This window comes from Schistocerca serialis, chromosome 1, assembly GCF_023864345.2.
Source record: "Schistocerca serialis cubense isolate TAMUIC-IGC-003099 chromosome 1, iqSchSeri2.2, whole genome shotgun sequence".
Taxonomy (NCBI): Eukaryota; Metazoa; Arthropoda; class Insecta; order Orthoptera; family Acrididae; genus Schistocerca; species Schistocerca serialis.
In genome coordinates, this window is record NC_064638.1 from 1092394892 (window position 1) to 1092418589 (window position 23698).

The following is a 23698-nucleotide window of genomic DNA, read 5'->3' on the forward strand; positions in this document are numbered from 1 at the left end:
CTGTAAAAGTAAACAAAAGATAGAATTTTCCACTAAATTACTTGTATAAATTTTATTTTATGGTTAAGTACACTTATAAATGAGAAAATTGCAATGTCATGATGTAACCAGCAAAAGATACAGAATATGTATCTAACACAAAGCTGGATCAGACATACAAATAATTAGAAACTGAGTGAGACTGAGGAACCATACACACAGTATATCATTATTAATGAACTGTGGTTTATACCAGCTCAATGTTAAGAAGTGTCTTAAAATCAAACTTTAGTCTGAAATGGGCTGAATGTCCAATCTGTGCAGAGAAAGTGTATATGCTGTAAATATACATGGAGTTAAATGTCACATAACTAACGGAAGTGTTGAACAGTAGAGTAAAGGGAGGTTGTCAAATAAAAAAATTCTATAGTAAGCCATAAACTGTACAATGTCTTGGAATGATAACCATGAACTATAGTTAAGAGCAGTGTGCAATAAATAATAACTGCGCATTCTTACATATGAATACTTTGACTACTTGAGCTTAAGTAAACGTTCCAGTCTGCAGGCTACTTTTTAAATTTTATTTATTTACTTTTGTTTGGATGGAGCCATCAATATGTTGCCTCTTGCAAAGGTCATACTATGGCTCTTAGTGTTACAAGTAATAATTACGACAATCAATAATAATTATAGAAATTTAGTACACTCTTTAGGAGTATTAGTACTGAAAGGATCATGAATTTACTAAACATTATATGTTGTATATGCAACATATTAAAAAATACATGTGTGGGTTTTTACTATTTGAGGCTTTAAAATTCATGGATTGAATAACACTGCTTTTTAGTTTTTTTAAAAGATCTTTTAGCTTTGATTTTAACAGTCTTTGTTCATAGACTTCAGTTTTCCTATTAGTCTTTGTAACCTTTTTTTTTAATTTTCCATTTTACTGCCAATATAGTTACATTCAAGAAGCGTGAAGTTATTCTTATTAAGTTTTCTCCATTTTCTGAAGTCATTACAGATGAATGAATGGATATTTCCCACAAATAGATAAATTGAAACTTTACCTCACACTTGTCCAGCTTAACTAGTGTGTGTCTTTGAAGATGTCTTTTTATGTGCTCTTCCTTTTTCTCCCTCCTGAGCCTGCTTGATGGGTTGTGGAGAGTTAATACTAGTCTTTAATCAATTGAAGTAAGGGAAATAGAGAGAGATCCATAGTTTCTTTAAAACAAAATGTTCTGTGACCGTCAATTGAGCGCACCAAGACCTTAAGAGTGATAGCAGTTTTACAGTGTCAATCAATTCTCAACCTGAGAAGCCTGCTGGTTCATCAAATCCATATCCAAGCTATGCTTGCTGAACCCCACAAGATGCATATATTTTACCACCACTCAGATGACATACACCTTTACAGGATGCTATCGGCATGGTGAGCATCGATCTTTCTTCCTTCCCAGTAATTTTTTGGTTACAAAGACATGCTGACAACCAAGTTCTACAAGTAAGCCATATCAGACACAGCTAAACAATTACATCTAATTCTGACTTAAATGAACCAGCCATAATCAATGTTTGCAGTCAACCAATAACTCTCAAGGCCTTGTTTCCAGATATGCTGATAACTGCAGCAGTAACAACAATTTTAAAAAAAGATAACCAAATAATGTCTAGTTACACTCACATTACTCCCAATCTTTTTATGATTTCTTAGAAGGTTGTTCAATGGCAGAATAATTATTCATATTTCTGCCGTATTTTAACAATCTCTCAGTTTAGCTCCTGCATGTGATACTCAATAGAGACTGCCATCTCTAACACCATAGTCAAGGATCTTGCCAAGGTCTTTGATGTATAATAATAACACATCATATCAGTAAATGCATGGCTGAAAAATATTAACATGAATTCTTTATAGATGAATGGAAAAACTGGTAGAAGCTGACCTCGGGGAAGATCAGTTTGGATTCTGTAGAAATGTTAGAACATGTGAGGCAATACTGACCCTACGACTTATCTTAGAATATAGATTAAGGAAACGCAAACCTACATTTCTGGCAGTTGTAGACTTAGAGAAAGCTTTTGACAATGTTGACTGGAATACTCTCTTTCAAATTCTGAAGGTGGCAGGGGTAAAATACAGGGAGCAATAGGCTATTTACAATTTGTACAGAAAGCGGATGGCAGTTATAAGAGTCGAGGGACATGAAATGGAAGCAGTGGTTGCGAAGGGAGTGAGACAGGGTTGTAGCCTCTCCCTGATGCTATTCAATCTGTATACTGAGCACGCAGTAAAAGAAACAAAAGAAAGGTTCGGAGTAGGAATTAAAATCCATGGAGAAGAAATAAAAACTTTAAGGTTCGCTGATGACATAGTAATTCTGTCAGAGACAGCAAAGGACCTGGAAGAGCAGTTGAATGGAATGGGCAGTATCTTGAAAGGAGGATACAAGATGAACACCAACAAAAGCAAAACGAGGGTAATGGAATGTAGTCAAATTAAATCAGGTGATGCTGATGGAATTAGATTAGAAAATGAGACAAAGTAGTAAATGAGTATTGCTACTTGGGGAGCAAAATAACTGATGACGGTTGAAGTAGAGAGGATATAAAATGTAGACTGGCAATGGCAAGAAAGCGTTTCTGAAGAAGAGAAATTTGTTAACATCGAGTATAGATTTAAGTGTCAGGAAGTCGTTTTTGAAAGTATTTGTATGGAGTGTGGCCATGTATGGAAGTGAAACGTGGACGATAAATAGTTCGGACAAGAAGAGAATAGAAGCTTTTGAAATGTGGTGCTACAGAAGAATGCTGAAGATTAGAAGGGTAGATCACACAACTAATGAGGAGGTATTGAATAGGGTTGGGGAGAAGAGAAATTTGTGGCACAACTTGACTAGAAGAAGGGATCGGTTGGTAGGACATGTTCTGAGGCATCAAGGGATCACTAATTTAGTATTGGGGGGCAGCATGGAGGGTAAAAATTGTAGAAGGAGACCAAGAGATGAACACACTAAACAGATTCAGAAGGATGTAGGCTGCAGTAGGTACTGGGAGATGAAGAAGCTTGCACAGGATAGAGTTGCATCAAACCAGTTTCTGGACTGAAGACCACAACAACAACAACAATATGCTGACGGAATCTTCCACCATTATTTTATAGAAAACTTTACTATGTAACAATGAAAACACTAACGGTGAGTGTTCTGTATCAATATTTTGCATTTTTATCTTTAAATATAACAAATAATTGGACTGAAGACCACAACAACAACAAACAATATAAATGGTGCAGAAATCTAACAAAGGAGATGTGAATTATGATGACAAGTGCTATGAATGATTTAATAGAGAAAAGACATGCACTACAAAATTCTATATATCTATATCCAACAAGTGAAGAAGACGTTATGAGAATCATATACAACGATATTGCAGTGCCTCTGTTATTCTGATTACAATGCAATGTTCCTTGCCATTGCAGTGACTACAGCCATGGTGAAACATCGTATTTATCTGCCGAAACAGGGCAAGCGACTTTCAAGTACAATGTCTTACCTGTACAGGAATATCCATAATGGATGTACAAATACAGATCATAGACACATGGTTGACGAGATATGGAAGTTTGAGTCTGGCCACGAGTTGTGCACAGATAGCCAATGGTGAGGTGACTACTCACAATACCGAGCGAGGTGGCGCAGTGGTTAGCACACTGGACTCGCATTCGGGAGGACGACGGTTCAATCCCGTCTCCGGCCATCCTGATTTAGGTTTTCCGTGATTTCCCTAAATCGCTTCAGGCAAATGCCGGGATGGTTCCTTTGAAAGGGCACGGCCGATTTCCTTCCCAATCCTTCCCTCACCCGAGCTTGCACTCCGTCTCTAATGACATCGTTGTCGACGGGCCATTAAACACTACTCTCGTCCTCCTCCACTACTTGCAATAAGCGGGAAATTCGGGTTCGAGTCCCAATCAAGCGCAAATTTTCATTGTCATCATTCCATTTTATACCTTATGGTTGTCCTTATTTGCAAATGCGAATTCATGTAATCATAAACAAGTTGAAAAACACAAGGACCCAGGACACCTATGGTATCTCAAATAAGAGTATTAAACTTTCAACCAAATAGATCATTACCCCCTTGATCAAAACGATTAATGAGGCAATCACAGAAAGACTGTATCCAGATAGTTTAAAAAATGCTAGGGTGCTACCACTTTGCAAAAGAGGTGACATTACAGAACCTGGAAACTACAGACCTGTTAGTATTATACCAGTAACATCTAAAATCTTTGAAGATTTTGACCTAGTTAATCAGAACATTCTCCCTGAAAAACTAAAGTTCTATGGGGTGAAAGGCATTCGGTCTTATAAAATCCTACTTAATGAACAGAATACCAAAAGATGGTGTAATAACTTCAAGTTGAACAAATATATTTCAAGGAAGACGCAATACATGAAAGTCACAGATCAAGTAAACAGAGTAAGATGTGTGTACACTTTAACACTCAAATGATAACTGAGTCCGCGTAACTGCGTGGTGGCACTTTGAAAGATCGGCGAGTCACAACACTTTTCCCCCCTTTGAATTTTTTGCACAGGTCTTGATGGAGGTGGCCTGTAGATTGCTAACATCCATAGGTGTTGTTTTACTGGCCGTACAGTCTTGAGGAGGAGGCTTCCCGTATGGATGGAAGTGTCCCCAATGATAACGGGTCGAGATGACAGGAGACGTGGGGGTCGAATCTGCTGGGGCCCCGTGCACCAATCTGCCCGTTGCGGCAAGTCTGGTTGTTATAACAGGAGACATGGACGATGTGTCCGCATCCGTAGGAGAAGGAAGCGAGTAGAGTTGCTCCGACAGATGATGGTCATCTGGTTCCTGCATGGGCACGTCTCCTGTTGGCGTCAGTTCTTGTGCTGGCACCGATATCATGGTGAGAGCAGAGAGCACTGCGTTTTGAGTAACGAGAGATTCCAGTATCCTGAGTGTCAGGTAGAGCTGAAGGTGGTGTAGTGGCATCCGGAACAGGTGCCGACGGCACACAAGGCTGAACCTGGTCCGAATGACGCACTGCAACACCTGTGTCCATCTGGATTTCATACAGGCGTTGGCCACAGTGTCTTAAGATGCTGCCAGGACTCCATTTTGGCGGCCCGCCATATCCCCGTATCCATACAAAGTCGTCGACGGTGAACCGGTCAAGCGAACGCACCCGCGGCCGTGAGGTGGAAGGCCACAGAAGATGAAGTAGCGTGCGGGGCTGTCGGCCATGTAAGAGCTCAGCCGGGCTGTGGTCGCCCATGGGGGTGAAACGGTAAGAAGCCAGAAATTGGAGAAGCACATCATCAGCAGAAGAAGAAGTCAGGAGTTTCCTCATCTGAGACTTAAATGTGTGGACCAGTCGTTCAGCCTCACTGTTTGACTGTGGATGGAACGGAGGGGCCGTGACATGCATGACGCCATGGCGGGCACAAAAATCTGCAAAATCAGAAGAGGCAAATTGCGGACCATTATCAGTAACAAGAGTAGAGGGAAGGCCTTCCAAAGAGATAATGCGAGCTAGAGCATTAGTGGTTGCCGCAGTGGTAGGCGACGTGCAACGGACAATGAAAGGAAAGTTATAGTAGGCATCAATAACGAGAAGCCAATAAGTACCTAAAAAAGGTCCCGCGAAGTCAGCATGAATACACTCCCAGGGCTTCTCAGGCGAAGGCCATGGTGACAAAGATGACTTCGGGGTGGTGGCCTGTGACGCACAAGGGCCACAGGCAGCGACCATGTGTGCGATTTCTGAGTCGATGTTGGGCCAGTACACATGACAGCAGACCAGAGATTTTGTGCGAGAGACACCCCAGTGCCCTTGGTGAAGGAGGTGCAAGACCGAAGCATGCAAAGACGCAGGTACCACAACACGCGGCGAAGCATTTTTGGTGGTAAGGAGGATAACACTAACCCTAGCCGTGAGGCGGTAACACAAAGCGTAGTAGTTCCGCAATGGATCAGAAGTCTTAGCGGATGCACAATCTGGCCAACCCTTCTGAATACAGCGTAAAACCCAGGAGAGGGTAGGATCAGAACCCGTAGCAGCCGCCAGCTGGTCCCCAGTGATGGGGAACCCGTCCACAACCCACTGCTTGGCAACATCCAGGTGGAAATACAAAAGTTCGTCCCTATCGAATGCCAGATGAGGACCTATGGGAAGGCGAGACAGTGCATCAGCATTCGCATGTTGAGCCGTCGGCCGGAAATGAATCTCATAATTGAAATGAGACAAGTAAAGAGCCCAATGCTGGAGGCGGTGTGCAGCCTTGTCAGGAAGTGATGTTGGTGGATGAAACAAGGAAACAAGTGGTTTGTGATCCATAACAAGATGAAATTTGGATCCATAGAGAAAAACACCAAAGTTATGAAGAGCATAAATAATGGCCAAAGCTTCTCTTTCAATTTGAGAATACTTTTGTTGGGCATCCGTCAGCGTTTTGGAGGCATAAGCAATGGGTTGTTCAGAACCGTCAGAAAAATGGTGCGCAAGGACTGCACTGATGCCGTATTGAGAGGCATCCGTGGCAAGAGCAAGATGTTGGCCAGGTCGATAAGTAGCCAGGCACAGGGCCTGTTTCAGCATAGTCTTCAATTTCTGGAAAGCCGCATCGCATGACGCGGACCAGTGAAAAGGCACGTTTTTATGCAACAGGTGGTGCAACGGCTGAGCCACCGAAGCAGCAAATGGTAAAAACTAGTGATAGTATGCTATCCCTAAGAAGGCCTGCAGTTCCTTAACAGATGTAGGGCGAGGAAGGGCATCGATCGCAGCGACAGTTTGCTGAAGTGGACGAATACCATCCCGCGAGAGTTGAAACCCCAAGTACATGATAGATGCCTGAAAAAATTTTGATTTCTGAAGATTACACTTAAGACCGGGAGTCTGTAAGACATGAAAAAGTGTGTGGAGATTTTGAAGATGTTCGTCAGTGGTGGAGCCAGTGAGAACAATGTTATCCTGGTAATTTATACATCCAGGGACAGTGAGCAATAATTGTTCCAAGAATCGCTGAAAGAGAGCAGGGGCACTGGAAACCCTGAATGGCAATCGTTGGTATTGATAGAGGCCGAAAGGCGTGTTAAGGACCAGAAACTGCCGGGAAACAGCATCGAGAGGAAGTTGATGATAAGCTTCTGACAGGTCAAGTTTAGAAAAATACTGGCCTCCAGCAAGCTTAGTGAACAATTCTTCAGGTTGAGGCGTAGGGTAAGTGTCGACAAGGCATTAAGCATTTACAGTGGCTTTGAAATCACCACAGAGACGAATATCACCATTTGGCTTAGCAACAGCAACGACAGGAGAGGACCACTCACTGGAAGTGACAGGAAGCAAGACCCCTGAAGCAGTGAGACGATAGAGCTCCCATTTGACCCAATCACGAAGGGCCACAGGAATGGACTGAGCCCGAAAAAACTTAGGCTGAGCAGTGGGTTTGAGCATGATATGAGCTTCAAAGTTGTTTGCACAGCCTAACCCAGGAGAAAAAAGGGACGAAAATGTCGTCGACAAGGAATCCAATTGAGCATAAGGAATAGCATCAGAGACAATATTGACAGAGTCATCTATGGAGAACCCAAAAACGCGAAAGGTATCAAAACCAAAAAGATTCTCTGCATTACTATGGTCGACCACAAATATGGGAACAGTGCAAACGACAGATTTGTAAGATACCTCAGCATCAAATTGTCCCAAGAGAGAAATCTTCTGTTTATTGTAAGTCCGTAATTGCCTAGTGACAGGATTGGAGAACCCAACTGAAGATTCGTCTGAGAATTGATGATAGTGGCAGCAGAACCAGTATCCACCTGCATGCGAACATCTCGACCAAGTATTTGGACAGTGAGGAATAACTTCCCTGGAAGGGAAGAAGTACAATTGACAGACAACACTGAATCAGAATCAGAATCAGCAACATGTTCAGGAACATCATGTAAGTGGTCGGATTTGCAAACAGATGACACATGACTCTTTTTTTTGCATTTGTGAAACACGGCCCAACATTGTGGACAATCAATCTTCTTGTGAATGTTTCGTACAACACCGCGGACATGAAGGAAGTTGCCGTGGGTTTTGCTGCAGTTTCTTAGAGTTTTGTTTACGGTTAGGTCGAGGCTGCATGTGGGAGCATACTGCGGCCACGTCGGCCGGCGGGGACACACCGCACGCTTCGTCAACATCACACAGAGGTTGTATTTCCCCGACGTCGCCCCATGCCTCTATTTGCGCTCCAGCGGCGCAAGAAATTTCAAAAGACTAAGCGATGGATAGGACTTCATATAGAGTCGGATTTGTCAACTGAAGGGCATGTTGCCTAACTTCTTTGTCGGGCGTCGATCAGATAATAGCATCCCATACCACGGAATCGGCGTAGGATTCTTTGTGAACTTCAGTAACTAAATGACACTTTCTACTGAGGCCGTGAAGTTCAGCAGCCCAAGCGCGATAGGATTGATTCGGTTGTTTTTGACAACAATAAAAGGCAACACGAGAGGCTACCACATGCGTTTGCTTTTGAAAATAGACGGACAGAAGTGAGCACATTTCAGCAAAGGACAGAGACGCAGGATCTTTCAAAGGAGCCAATTGCGACAACAACCAATACATTTGAGGTGAAATCCATGAAAGGAACAGAGACTTACATGTTTGTTCGTCCGCGACATGAAATGCCAAGAAGTGCTGTCGAAGACTTTTTTCGTAATCAGAACAGTCTTCCGCCGTCTCGTCATAAGTAGGAAAAGTAGGTAGAGACAACAACAAGAGATGCCCCACATTTGATGCCACGATGAAATCACGAATCGCATTTGTGAGAAGTGTTTGCTGTTCTATGAGACCCTGCAATAGTTGCTCTGAAGTAGCCATGGAAGCATGTGGCTCAACGATGGAAAAGAAAAATCCCATCCTCGTCGTCAATTGTAATAACTTCAAGTCGAACAAATATATTTCAAGGAAGACGCAATACATGAAAGTCACAGATCAAGTAAACAGAGTAAGACATGTGTACACTTTAACAGTCAAATCATAACTGAGTCCAAGTCTAGCGGCCGCTGGCTGGCTGGCCACTTAGGTGGCACTGCTGCTACATGGCTGGCAGCAGCACTGCATGTAGAGGACGCGTGTAATTGCGCGGCGGCACTTTGAAACATCGGCGAGTCACAACAGATGGCAATAACAGATGACGAGAGAAATAAATAGTACTCAGACATAGGGATGATCCAAAATGGTGTGCCACAGGGACATGTCCTAGGGCCACTGCTGTTCTTGATATATACGAGGGTTATTCCAAAAGTAAGGTCCGATTCGCCGTAACTATTGAAATTTGGCGCCAATGACAAAACACGCATGCGCGCCGACTCCCGGCAAGCCTTGCGCGTCAAACGCCGCCATTCGCTTTGTTACTGTTGCTGAGTGTAGTTCACAGTGTCACTTTACAACGTTTAAGACAATTGATCAGCCCGCTGATTGTGAAGTAAGGGCAGTGATACGGTTTTTGTCTGCAAGAAACAATTCAGCGGCGGAAATCCATCGGCAGATTACTGAAGTGTACGGTCCTAACATAATGAGCGACAGTAAAGTGCGCAAGTGGGTGCGAGCTTTTAATGAAGGACGGGATAATGTGCACGATGAACCACGGTGTGGCCGACCATCAGTGATTTCAGACGATTTGGTCAATGCGGTTGACAAAAAAATTCGTGAAGATCGACGATTCACTATTACAGACGTAGACATGCATTTTCCGAATGTAAGTAGAACAACTTTGTACACAATTGTGTCTGAACATTTGAAGTTTCACAAATTGTGTGCCCGTTGGGTTCCCTGGCTGCTTACTGAGCCCCAACGAATGAAAAGAATGGCTTTTGCTCTTGATTTTTTGGAGCGATATCATAAGGAAGGTGACAGTCTTTTAGACAATGTTGTCACAGGGGATGAGACATGGGTTTCTCACATCACTCCAGAGTCTAAACGTCAGTCAATGCAATGGCGTCACACGTCATCGCCAGTCAAGGTCAAGGCAAAGCAGACAATCTCAACACGTAAGGTTATGGCGACTGTGTTCTGGGATAGACGTGGAGTATTGTTAGTCGACTTTATGGAGAGAAGAACAACAATTAATAAAGCCGCCTACTGCGCTACCCTGACTAAACTTCGACGTGCAATCCAGAATAAGCGACGTGGTCTTTTGTCGTCTGGAATCTTGTTGTTGCATGACAATGCCAGACCCCACACTGCAAATGAAACGCAAGCTCTGATCAAGAAATTTGGATGGGAACAGATGGACCATCCTCCTTACAGTCCGGACCTGGCGCCAAGTGATTTCCACCTGTTCCGTTACTTAAAGGAGTTTCTCGGCGGCAAGCGCTTCGACACAGATGATGAAGTGAAAGAAGCAGTTAAGGACTGGTTATCGTCACAGGCGGCCGATTTCTATAACATGGGCATTCAAAAGCTTGTTGAACGATGTGACAAATGTTTAAATAAGTATGGAAGTTATGTAGAAAAATAGATAAAGATGTAAGGAATGTAAATAAAACAATTGTTTTGAAAAAACATTTTAGTTTTGATTTTTTTTTTATAACCGGACCTTACTTTTGGAATAACCCTCGTATATCAATGACCTACCGGAGGAAATTCCCAAAAAAATCAATTTATTTGGAGATGAGACAAATATTTCAATTACAGAAATGGATCTAGAGAAAGCTGCACATGGAGCTAAAAGTGTATTATGTAGACTAGAAAATTGGTTTAGAAATAACACATGGATAATTGAGTACAAAAAACAATTGACAAAAAGATAATGAGTTAGTGTTATAAATCAAGAAATACACACTTGAACAAGTACCATGTGTAAAATTTTTGGGTTTCCACATTGATGATATATTAACATGGACAGGGCACATCAGTAGTATAAATAGTAAATTAAATTCAGGCTGCTATGCACTACAAAAGTTAGCCAAAACTGTAAGTATTGAAGTCATAAAAATGTTTTACTTTGCACACTTTGAATCAGTAATTTCATCTGGAATAAAACTATGGGGAATGTCAGTACACATGAAGAAGATACTCATTGTACACAAATGGGCTACACGCACAATGACCAATATGAAACAATGAACAAGCTGTAGCTCAAAATTTAATCTCCTAAACATTTTAACAGTAACAAATATACACACACACACACACACACACACACACACACACACACACACACACACACTAGAACGCACTAAGAAAAAACATTAGTAATTTTAAGAAAAATTAAGAGGTTCATCAATATGAAACACGAGACTGCTGGAAACAAAGAGCAATCCAACATTATGAGAGAAGTGTAACATACCTGGGGATGTACCTATTCAATTGCCTTCTGAACAATATCAGCAAAATAAAGAACAATAATACCCTTAAGCACACAATTAGTGAAATACTGGAGAAAAATCTATTTTATTCGGTAAATGAATTTATTGATTATTGCAAGGAAAAATAAAAAATGTGATAAGTAACCATCCTTCAACTAAAAAAATCAATATACATGTATGTATGTAAATTTAAATATATGGGAAATACTAATATACTATGATAAAACTGAATACACTGTACAATATCATAAATTTATTATGCTGTAATCTGTGCTACAAATGCATTAAGTTGTAGAAAACTGTTACTGTATAATCAAAATGTCAAGGCCTATATGGAATGATATGACATTTATCAACTTAAATACATCAGATAGCTAAATAAATAAATAAATAAATCTGATTGTAATTAACAAAGAGACTAACTCAGCCTCAAATTCAGTACAGGATCTGCTACGGATTCCATCGGGCCCGGAGCTTTGTCTAATTTTTCAGCCGTTTCTCAACACCACTAACATTAACATCTCTTTCACTCATCATTTTAGTGGTACAAGAATTAAACTTTTCTCCTTTTCCTTTGCTATACTCAGTTTCAGTTCCTGTTTCATGCATAAGAGACTGGATGCCAACTTTGATGTTCCTAATAGCATTTATATACAACCAGAATTTCTCCAGGTTTTGTGAATGATAATTTGACAGTGTTCTACTACAGTAGTCACTGCTCTCTTGACAACTAAACACGTTTCATTCAGCATCTAAGCTTTTCTCACACCTATTATGCAGTAGTCCCCATTTATTTGCAGTGATTTGTGGTGGTGGTGGTTAGTGTTTAACGTCCCGTCGACAACGAGGTCATTAGAGACGGAGCGCAAGCTCGGGGTAGGGAAGGATTGGGAAGGAAATCGGCCGTGCCCTTTCAAAGGAACCATCCCGGCATTTGCCTGAAATGATTTAGGGAAATCACGGAAAACCTAAATCAGGATGGCCGGGGACGGGATTGAACTGTCGTCCTCCTGAATGCGAGTCCAGTGTGCTAACCACTGCGCCACCTCGCTCGGTTACAGTGATTGTATACCATAAATGGTCCCACCCATTATGAACTGTTTTACTGCGTACATATCTACGCAATGCATGGTCAACTATTATTCTTTTAAACTTGATCTATAGTTCCTCCTCATACCCGTCACATGCTAAAAGTTTCTATTTTCTCATTGAGATACCCGTTACTGCTTTCTATCTAGTTTGCTGAACATATAAATATTTCTACTTGCTTGAGTTGCCCTTTATGCTCTGGTAATCATTGCTGTCACAATTGCCTCGTGATCACTGATACCAGTTTCAATTTGGACATCCTCAAAAAAGTCCGGCCTATTTGTTGCCATCGGACATAATATATTTCCTTTACAAGTGTTGTTCCAAACTGTATGTTATAAGTAATTTTCAGAGAAGACATTTAGTAATGTTTCACAGGATGTCTTGTCTTGCCTACCACTAACACAATCGTAATTTTCTCAATTGATTGTAGGGTAATTCAAGTCCTTACCAACAATTACAGTATGACTGGAGAACTTACACAATAATGAACTGAGGATTTCTCTGAAGTTTTTGGTTAAATCAGGAAGTGAGTCTGATGGTCGATAGAAGGATCTTGTTACAATACTCTGTAACAAACCCGCAAATCTTGACAGCAGCTGAAAATCACTGTGACAGGGAGAGCACAAGGTTTTCCTTAAATTATTATCACCATCTTCAAAGACTTCTATAACCTGTGCCACTATGTTGATAAATAATAGTACAATGCAACCAAATAAACAGTTTACAACCTTTTACACATTTCGCAGAACAATGCATACATTTTGCTATTGACTGTGGGTTTCCAAATTGGATAAAACCATGTGAAATAATCTGTGTATTATACAGTAGTTTTCTGTTAACAACAACACTGCTGAAGTCTGCAGGGAACAGATTCAGTAAATTTCACAACAGAGCATTTTTTTTAAACAATACTCATTTATGCAACACCCTCTTCACATCATGCAGACAATGAGGACTGTGTTAGATGATTGCAGAGAACTATTTTGTCATTCATCACAAAAATAACATGAGCTGCATCCCCCCCTCCCCCAACATGAAGTTGGATTATAATAATCAATTAAATAAGATTATAATTTCTGCTGCAGGTTTTCAAAAACCTCTAGTCTGGAGGTTTCCCTTGTTTTTAATAGAAATGGCTAATGTCATCTTCCAGTCTAGAATATTAGTTCTAGAATCTCATATTTCATTTAACAGACTGCAGAGGAGTTTCCGTCCTTGCATTGATAAGTGTGATAATATGATGTAAGGAATGTTGTCTACTCCTGGGACCATGATTTTATCCCACAGCAGTGCTCAGTTAAATTCTTTGACCATGATTGGTTCATACAGAAACTAAGAATTTAAGGGTAGATCACATAAGTCACAAGCTAACTGTTCCAGGAAGCAGTTCACAGTATTTGTTGGAGTATTGATAGAACACTGCTGCAATCATGTGACAGGCATGGGCACAGTTTGTTATCTTATGCCAAACGAAATCCAGCCATGCCTTCCACTCTGTCTGCATGAGCAGTCTCTTAGTTTTTGCCATTTATCATGAAATTTGTGAAATATTTTGTCAGTTAGCACAAAAATAACATTAGTGTAATTTGCTTATAAGCATTGTGTTCTGTGCATCTTTATCGTCTGTTTTCACTCTGCACAATTGTCATCTCACCACAACAATAGAGCAATAGTTTTGTTTCTTTGTCTGGAGGATTTAATTTGCAGAACTGAAGATTCTTCGAGCCAACCAACAAAGTTGGCATGTGTCCTCATTTCTTCTAAGCTTTGCAGTTTCTGTGTTGTGATATCTTTGTCCTTATTCAAATCTACTTTTCAGCCATTCCATCTGTTAATAATGTGAATGACATCTAACTTCAATTTTTTTTTCCAGCCAATAAGGAATGCCAAAAGATCTGTCCCAAATATCTCCGTAACTCTGCCATAAAAAATACAGTGTCAGGGAAGCTAAAATGTAACACAGCTTCACAATACTTGCTTGCTGGTTTGATACAGCAATCCAAGTATGTGACCCACCATCAAGCAAATTAGGTGTTCTTCATCTATAATTTTGGCTGGTCTGTCTTCTTCCATGTACATTCTCCACAATGAGTGATAAACATTAGTACTACTTCATGATCTCTTAAGGTGAGTTTACACCCGTGAGTTTTTTCAGGCTTCAATGAAACCCTTGGAAAACTACATTCAACTCAGTTGATGACCACTTACAGAATTTGTTTCTCTGGGCTACAAAACTCTTAGTTCAAGCTTAATCTTTACAGTCAATAGTCCAAGAAGATGCAAATGTGTGTTTATTTCTGAACATGCAGCACTGTAGTGATACAGCAAAAGGAAGTGGGAAAAGAACACACATTTCTGTTTATATTTAGTCAAATCACATCAGCACTGGTGTGTGCGTGTGTGTGTGTGTGTGTGTGTGTGTGTGTGTGTGTGTGTGTGCTTTTTGGGAAGCACATTTTTGTTCTAGTTTATTTATTGTTTACCTTCGGCCTTCAAATACTACAAAAGAGTGGTTGGATGTCAGGCAAGATTATTTTGAAGTGAGGTGCAATTTCCCACAATGTGTGCAGGCTTTGAATGGCAAATGTACAGTTCTGCAATACTCATACAACAGTGGAAGCAGCTATTTCAAGTATAAGCATGATTTCAGTGTTCTTTTATTTGCTCTCATCGACACAAACTATTTATGAATTAAAGCAGCTAGTAAGTGAACGAGGGAGACTTCGGCACATCAAGGACACTACAATCACTTCTCTTAGCAAACGCTTTTTATTCTGTTCAGATTTGCCTTTGTTGTTTTCAAGTTTTTCCTATTTCTGAGTAGCTGTAGACAGTTATTCTTTTTACCCTATCTCGTCAATCCACAGAATTAATCATCCACAGAATTAACCAAGCTTTGTTGACCGAAAGATCATTTTGTGATAGTCTTTTGTTGTGTCTATCTGAGACTCAGCATCTCTGCTACATGGTGAGTAGCAACTATCCTTTTCATAATATTGTTACATTCCATTCTGGATTTTCCATTGTTTGATAATACTCTTCAGTTTTCGTTTGTGTCTCCTTGCCCAAAGTGCTATTGCAGAGATAGATTTGAATGTGTGTAAAAAATTGAATCTTTTTACACTATGATGTAATAAAACAACGTATTAAACAAACAGATGCATGACTTTTAATAATTTTCAAGTGTGCAGTCTGATCCCTTCGACATTCTGCCACTATATTTCAGCCCAGGGATATCCAGCCATCTTTAGGTGAGTAGTCAATTACTGAAGAGCCCAGCTGGATTCACACTATTTATGCCAAATCTCGCACTTGTGTTGGTGTCTTTCGGTGCACGTGTCACGTGATGACATGGGCGTCACAGCCGAGTCATGTGTGCTGCCCTCGGTGGTGATATGGGAGATGATCTAATCATTGAGTATTGATTGACCCTGTCAATTCCTCTGTGACTGGGTAATTTTAATTATAGGATTCCAATTTTTATCCAGCTGAAAGCTGTTGTCACAATTTATAAATTTATCGGCAAGATGCATTTCCACTGATTCTTTGATTACTGAATCACAAATACTAAATGAAGCAAAACTTTTTTTCTATTGTATTCCATTGAGCATCCCATGGAAATAAAGTGTTCTGCTTCTGCTAATTTTAACTGCTGCCGAAGACAGATGTATCTTTGATGTTCTGTGCAACGCTCCTGATCACGTCATCTGTCCTATATATATGCAGCACCACACTCGCAGAGAATTTTGTAAACACCCGTTTTTTTTCAGTTGTTAAGTTGTCTTTAATGGATCCAACCAGAGCCAAGCTCTTCACTGGTGGAGGGAAGTTAACCTATCATCTACATAATGCCAGAAGACCATGGACTTTAAAACACCAGATTCCTTTAGAAAAATATCTTCACAGCACACAAGAACTGCAAAAATTCTTCTGTCATTTAAACTCATTACATGAGAACATTGAGCTTATGATGGAGACTGAAAAAGATGCGACTTTACCCTTTCTAAGGTGCTAGTACACTGTAAGAATGACGGGTCACTGGGACATTCTGTGTACAGAAAACACACGCACATGGATCCATATCTCCAGGCATCTAGCTGTCATCATGCCACACAAATCATCAGGTTTCCTAGCACCTTAATACAATGGCTGTTCAATAAAAAACGATCATATATATTTTTTTTTTTTTTTTTTTGGGTCATAATTTCTCGCACTAAAATTTAATCTTATGATATTCTGTTAGCTTAATGTGCAACAAATTTGTCATAGTAGTTTCATTGTTGGGACTCCTGGTTCCCGCCTGTGAGAGGTAGGCAAGGTCAGACATGTTCATATCACCTACCGCTGCAATGGAGGTAACACACCAGAAAAAATAGACGACTTTGAAATTCTGCTTTCGCCTCAAGAAATCTTCAGCTCAGTCCTATACAATGTTACAGGAGGCCTATAGAGAATCTGTTCTTCCCTACAGCATAGCTCGAAGGTGGTTTAAAATGTTTAAAGAGGGGAGACAATCAATTTCAAAGGAAGGTGGACCCGGTGCTCCAGTTACTGCTCTTATGGAAGAAAACATCAACACTGCTGCTGTCATTGTGACAAAGGATGACGAATTACCTTAAGATCACTTTCTGGAATACTAAACATTTCATTGAGTGCCACCCACCTGTTGGTGACAGATAAAAATCACACAATTTGTGCACAATGGGTTCCAAGACTGCTGATTACCAAACAAAAGGGCATTCGTGTGCAGGTCTGCATGCAGTTAAAGTTGATGTTAGAGGAAGATCCAGAGTCTTATTCAAATATAATTACTGCTGATGAAACTTGGCTAAATCATTTTGATCCTGAGAGCAAACAGCAAAGCCCAGTGTGGAAATCTTCATCACCAACCCCCAAAAAAGCAAAAGTGGTTGTTTTTACTGGGAAAGTTATGGTCATCTCATTCTTTGATATTCATGGAATTTTATTAGCATGTTGTACTTGCACACACACCAGTAACTGGACAATACTACTGAGATGTCCTGAAAACATTGCAAGTCCATATCAGGCGCAAAAGACCACATTTCCGTGAAGCAGCTGGATGCTGCACCACGATAATTTTCGGCCGCATTTTGACAATGTTGTTGGTGAATTTCTTGTAAAAATCAACATGAAGTGCATCACTCACCCTCCCTATAGTCCGGATTTAGTCCCATGTGACTTTCTATTCCCTAACATGTTGGAATTTTGTTTCTACCTCTTGTAGTTTGGAAGCAACAAATGTCTGAAATTTGTTCCTTGTTTTTTAATAGCCCTGTACTGAGGCCAAATATAAAAACAGGAGCTGCTTAAAAAATCACAACAACAAAATATATTTTAAAACAGAAAAAATTAAGGACACAATGTAAAATCATGGAGTTCACTTCTAAGGCCACAAAAGAATGAATGAATGATTCTAAATGGGTAAAACACATTTTCAACATCTCTGATTCTAAACCAAAACCAAGAATATGAAAATAAAAAATGATTACAGGGATGAAACAAATACAGAAATTACAATAACAAGGAAAAGAAATTAATATAATTTAAGACATTATAAGAAACTGCTAAGCCTTTGGAAAACAAACGATGAAGCACAGATTCACAAAGAAACTTAACAAGAAGACTGTCAATATTGGCCAAAATACTGGGAGAAACAATACAGTGAATTCATGAAAAGATTTTGAAAGTATAACATGAGAAATCATCGTGTCAGTTATCAAGTTTAAACTGGTATGATGATGAATGATGCTATACACTGTTGCTGTCCAATGGACACGTTTAGACCTGGGAAAGCTACATGCCACCATGTGCCGTATTTACTCGAATCTAAGCCGCACCTGAAATTTGAGACTCGAAATTCAAGGGGAAAGAAAAGTTTTAGACCGCACCTCCAAATCGAAACAAAGTTGGTCCATTGTAACATGAGACACAATTTAGGTCAAATGAATGACGATACAGCTACAGTAGTTTGGTTCGAGTCGTAAGCTTAGCAGTTAAGCTTTACCGGGTAGGCATTGCTATGCGTCAGGCGCTCCGTCCATATTTATACGGCTACCTTTCCATTTTCACGTGCTTCGTCTGGTTTGAAGTGATTGCTTATTTTTCTTTGATCTGATAAGTGCCGTTCTCTTTGGTATAGGTTTTTACGTCACTCTAGGCTGAAAATGCATTATTGTACTGTGTCATGCATTGTTTGTCGCATTCTGATACTGAGTGTTTACGGCCTGTCGCCGCTCATGGCACGACTTGCTTTTGTGCGCGCTACCGTCGCATACAATTAAAAGAAAAGAGAGGAATGACCTCATTAGCAAAACAATGGCAATAGACTGCTATTTGTTGTTACTTACACTGCTGCTTTATTTGATAATGATAAACAAGAACCAAATAATAGACCGTAGAAGATGTTCTAAAAGAGAGTTTATCGAAAAATTTTCTCCATTTGAAAATTATTGCAGACGCCTCTTTAGTACATTACATTCTGCACAGAAATTAGAGTCATCTTAGAATTAAAAATCTAGTCAGTTGCCGTGCTTCATTTCTGACTGTATCACTATTCGGCATAAGAATAATGCGAATATAAACATGACATGATTCTTCCGCGTTTGCTGTTGTCTCACTCTTAGTTTCGTAGTTTATTAGGCAGACAGTATTTAAATGAGAGAGCAGCAAACACGAAAGAATACATGGCAAAGTGTTTACATTCGAATTATTCTTATGGTGAAGAGAATACTGCATGTGATTCACAATTCATAAAAGTTCCTATTAGCAACCATCTCCTGTCAAAGGCAGGAAAAAATTCAGAATGTAGAGTTAGTCAAATTGACACACAAACATCCCAAACTGTCTTGCCAGTTGGATTTTCGTAGTACATTGAAAAGCTGCTACATTCGAAGATGAACAATACAGAATTTGTATTTACTTCGTTGGATAATGTATGAAAATGCAGTGGTCGAAACTCGGGGCGGAGAAAAAAGCTCGTCTTTCACCTTTTTTTTTAATTTATTTACTGACGCAGAGATTATGGCGCCAGTATTTATCTTTGTGCCTGCAAAGCATGCCTGTGTAGCGCTACATATATTCGATGACAGACGTTAGTTGTGGCGGCACCTACCAACATTTTTCAGAACTTCCACTTACTCTGCACTCGATTCTAAGCCACAGGCGGTTTTTTGGATTACAAAAACCAGAAAAAAAGTGCGGCTTAGATTTGAGTAAATACAGTAGTGCCAAAAGTGAAGTGTGGAGGATGTGGTGTTCCAGTATAAGGTTGTTTTTCCTGGTTAGGATGGGGACCTCTTATTGCATTTAAGAAAAAGCTAAATGCAGAAGGATATGAACACATTTTACAGCAATGTGTACTGTGTACAGTAAAGGAATAGATTCAAAGATTATGACATGATTATATCAGCAAGACAATGCACCCTGTCGTAAAACAGCTTCTGTGAAGCAATTGTTTGTGGGCAATATCTTTCCTGAAATGGGCTGACCCGCCCAGAGTCAAAACATGAAATCACAGGAACGCGTCTGAGATGAGTCAGAACATTGACTTCTTTTCAGCATCTCAGCTTTTCAGCATCACTACCTTGTCTAGTTTTGGATCTTAAAGAAGAATGGGCTGCCATTCCTCCACACACATTCAAGACACTTCATTGAAAGTGTTCTTAGCAGAGCCAAGCAGTCAAAGGCGAAAGGTCGAGACTCACCATATTAATGTATACTATACTTTTGATCAGATAGTGCATTCACCTGGAACTGGTTTGGGGAAACCATGGCAAAACAGAATTATGATGGGTGGATCAAGTAACAAAGCAACTGCTAACCTTAAGAACAATATCTTAAATTCCATTTACTTAGTATAAGTCTGATAAAACTGATTTAAGTCTCAAAACTGAAATACCCCAGAGGGAGTAGTTCTGCCTTAAATGTACATGGAGTTCAGTTTAACTAAATGAAACTTCATAAATCACAGAATTATGTTTAAACCAAATCTTACCTTCTCTGTTTGATTATAGATATATGAGTGCATGGATAAAATTTCTGGGAATTCTATGTAATCATGCCTTTTTGTCATTCCATTACTCTGCCACGTAGTGCGTTGGATATGAAAAATAAGGCATGGAGGAAGCTGAAAAAAAGATATGGTTCGCGTAAGTGACAAGTTGAAAACTGGAAATCTAAGTAACAGCTGTTAAAAGTGAAGGCTTTTCTCAATACACACAGAACATAACTTGATCGTGGTCATAAGTATAGTCAACTGAAATATATTTCTAAACAACTTCAGCAAAATTCTCTCTTTCTAGAGCTCCATTCAATTATTTCTCACTCAGTCTTTCTGTTCTCCTTTATCATATTTTCTAATTACATGAATTTTTAATGTACCTTTATTTATTTCCCTCTTTTTATTATTCTAGTTGAGAATCTTACTTGCATTTAAATTGAGTTCAATAAAAAGGAGATGATGAAAGTTACTTTTTGAAGTGCCATGTGTTTTCCTCATTCGCTGCCCGAGGCAGTTATGTAATACACTAAAGAATGAAATTTAATTTGTCTTCTTAACACTAAGTGGTTAAGAAATATTTTCCAGAACCATTTCTGCTATAGGATATCGGCGTCAACAGCGCTGTTGATGTTCGCTATGCATTAATAAACACCGATTCCTGGAAAACTAAGCCAAATATTTCACAGGAAACTGTTAAGGTTAAGAACCCAAAGTAATACAAAAGCTCAAGTGTCAAGCAATTTTTCAGGTTGGTTCAGCAACATTTTCTGACATCATTTGACACAATTCATGTTATCTAGTCAACTGAACATCTGTTTTTAAACTTTGCTACCATTTTTCTTATATATCTCGTATTACTATTTGTAAATAGATTTGAGATGCTGTTTATTGTTAGTGTAGATGCACTGTGTGTCATAAAACCTGACAACTAGCAACCCCCTTTGAATGTAGCAGCTCGAGTTCTACCGAGTCCCAAGAAACCACTGAGCTTCATTTACAGAATAAAAATGCCGTACAACTTTTATAGATAATGTGTAAAATGTATAAAATGCATGTTTGACCATCAGTATTATGAGAAGGAAAGTTGCTACTCACCATATAGCGGAGATGCTGAGTCGCAGATAGGCACAACAAAAAGACTCTCACAGTCAAAGCTTTCGCCCATGAAGGCCTTTCTCAGCAATAGACACACACACACACACACACACACACACACACTTTTTGTGGTGCCTATCTGTAACTCAGCTTCTCTGCTATATGGTGATTGCAACTTTCCTTCTCATAATATTGTTACATTTCATCCTGGATTTTCCACGTTTGACCATCAGCCACTTTTATGTAAAACCCAAATATCAACCAGTTTCAGTTATGGACCAATTTCACAGATACTTAAGTAATGAAAAGTGCATGTCATGAATATCAATATATGATGAGGACTTCTAGCAGCAAACATACTAATAACAAGCGTACACAGAGCAGTCTTGAGTACTGCTCTGTGTACACTTGTTATTAGTATGTTTGCTTCTAAAAGTCCTGTGACACATATTGATATGCATGACATGCTCTTCACATTACTTAAGTAATGACAATTGTAATGTTGTGGCTTAAACAATTTTAACCCTTATCTGTGAAGATGGGCCATGACTGAAATTGGTGGTATTTGGGTTTAAAATAAAAGCAGCTTATGGTCAAACATGCATTTTATACATTACTTGACAGCCATTACAAGTCACCTACCAAAATGTATTGTTGATAACATCACATTAGTTTTACCAATGCCAATGCAGAACTGGTGGTTGGTAGTTTGTTTAGAATTAATCTGAGAATTTATGAAGACTCATATAGACATTACATTTGGAGCATAATTATAAGTTTTGATCTTATTGCATTTATAAGATTTGATCTTATTGCATTTTCTTTTTACTAGATTTTTGTGTTTTTACTATTACTGATCTGATGATATAGTTTAACTGGCAGTGTGATAGCTTGCACGACAGGGAGGTGAGCCAAACCTGTATCAAATCAGCGTGACATATTAATGAGTGTGGTACACTGGCCGGCCTTACTGTAGCTTTAGGCAATTTTCACTCTCATTTAAGCAAATGCTGTGCTGCTCCCCCATCTCCATCTCAAGATATATTACACACAGAGAGTCAAAATATGATAACACACAGAAAAAAGTTTCCATGATTCTCAAACAGATGGTGTAAATGACTTCCCTCCCTAAAGATAACTGACTGTGGGGCAGAAAGGGCATTCAACCACAAGCTGAATAAAATATATTTGCAAAAATCCTGAAAACAGCAGATGCCATATGACGTTGTGAACAGTATGGTATTGTTATTATTAAATTATTATTATTATGCTGAAAATAATCATAAATTTACAAACATACTAAGTGAATATCATGAAAAGGGTAGTCGTTACCATACAGAGGATATGTTGCATCACAGAGAGGCGCAACAAAAAAAGACTACTATTCATTTTAGCTTTCAGTCAAAAGGCCTTCTTCTGAAGCAGAAAACACACATACATTCACACAAGCACAATTCACTTACCTGCACATAAACTCATACTTTGTGTTGTTTGTGCTTTTGTGAATGTGTGACTCAGACGAAGGCCTTTTGGCCAAAAGCTAAAATGTATAACAGTCTCTTCATTACACCTGTCTGTGACTCAATGTCTCTTCCATATGGTGAGTAGCAATCTATCCTTTTCATAATATTGTTGTTATTTTATCTTGGACTTTCTGTTATTTACACGTATGACATGTGTTTACATGACCTGATTTACGAAATTAGGGAACATGTTATGTAAACTGATAGCCTTAATAGATGTTAATGCAATGTTCACCTTTCTAGGCAACACATTTTGTTGGTTGGTTGATTGATTCAGGGGAGGGGACCAAACACCGAGGTCATCAGTCCCATCAGATTAGGGAAGGATGGGGAAGGAAGTTGGTTGCGCCCTTCTGGAGGAACCATCCCGGCATTTGCCTGAAGCGATTTAGGGAAATCCTGGAACACCTAAATCAGGATGGCTGGACATGGGTTTGAACCACTGATCTCCCAAATGGAAGTGCAATGTGCTGATCACTGCACCATCTCGCTCGGTAATACATTTTGTTGCAGAACCAGCCATTAACGGTAAAAGGTGGTAAATTACACCAAGGACAAATCACAGACAAATGAGTATCCC

The 23698-nt window shown here is 39.6% G+C and overlaps 1 protein-coding gene across 1 annotated transcript in view; it reads right to left on the bottom strand.

Moving 5' to 3' along the window:
• Positions 1-23698, bottom strand: part of LOC126416111 (ubiquitin carboxyl-terminal hydrolase 30) — a 116379-nt gene that overhangs the window by 19203 nt on the left and 73478 nt on the right. The window contains exon 6 of the mRNA XM_050083626.1: positions 20495-20626. Within this exon, the coding sequence (XP_049939583.1) occupies positions 20495-20626 (132 nt within the window). The remainder of the gene's footprint in view (positions 1-20494; positions 20627-23698) is intronic.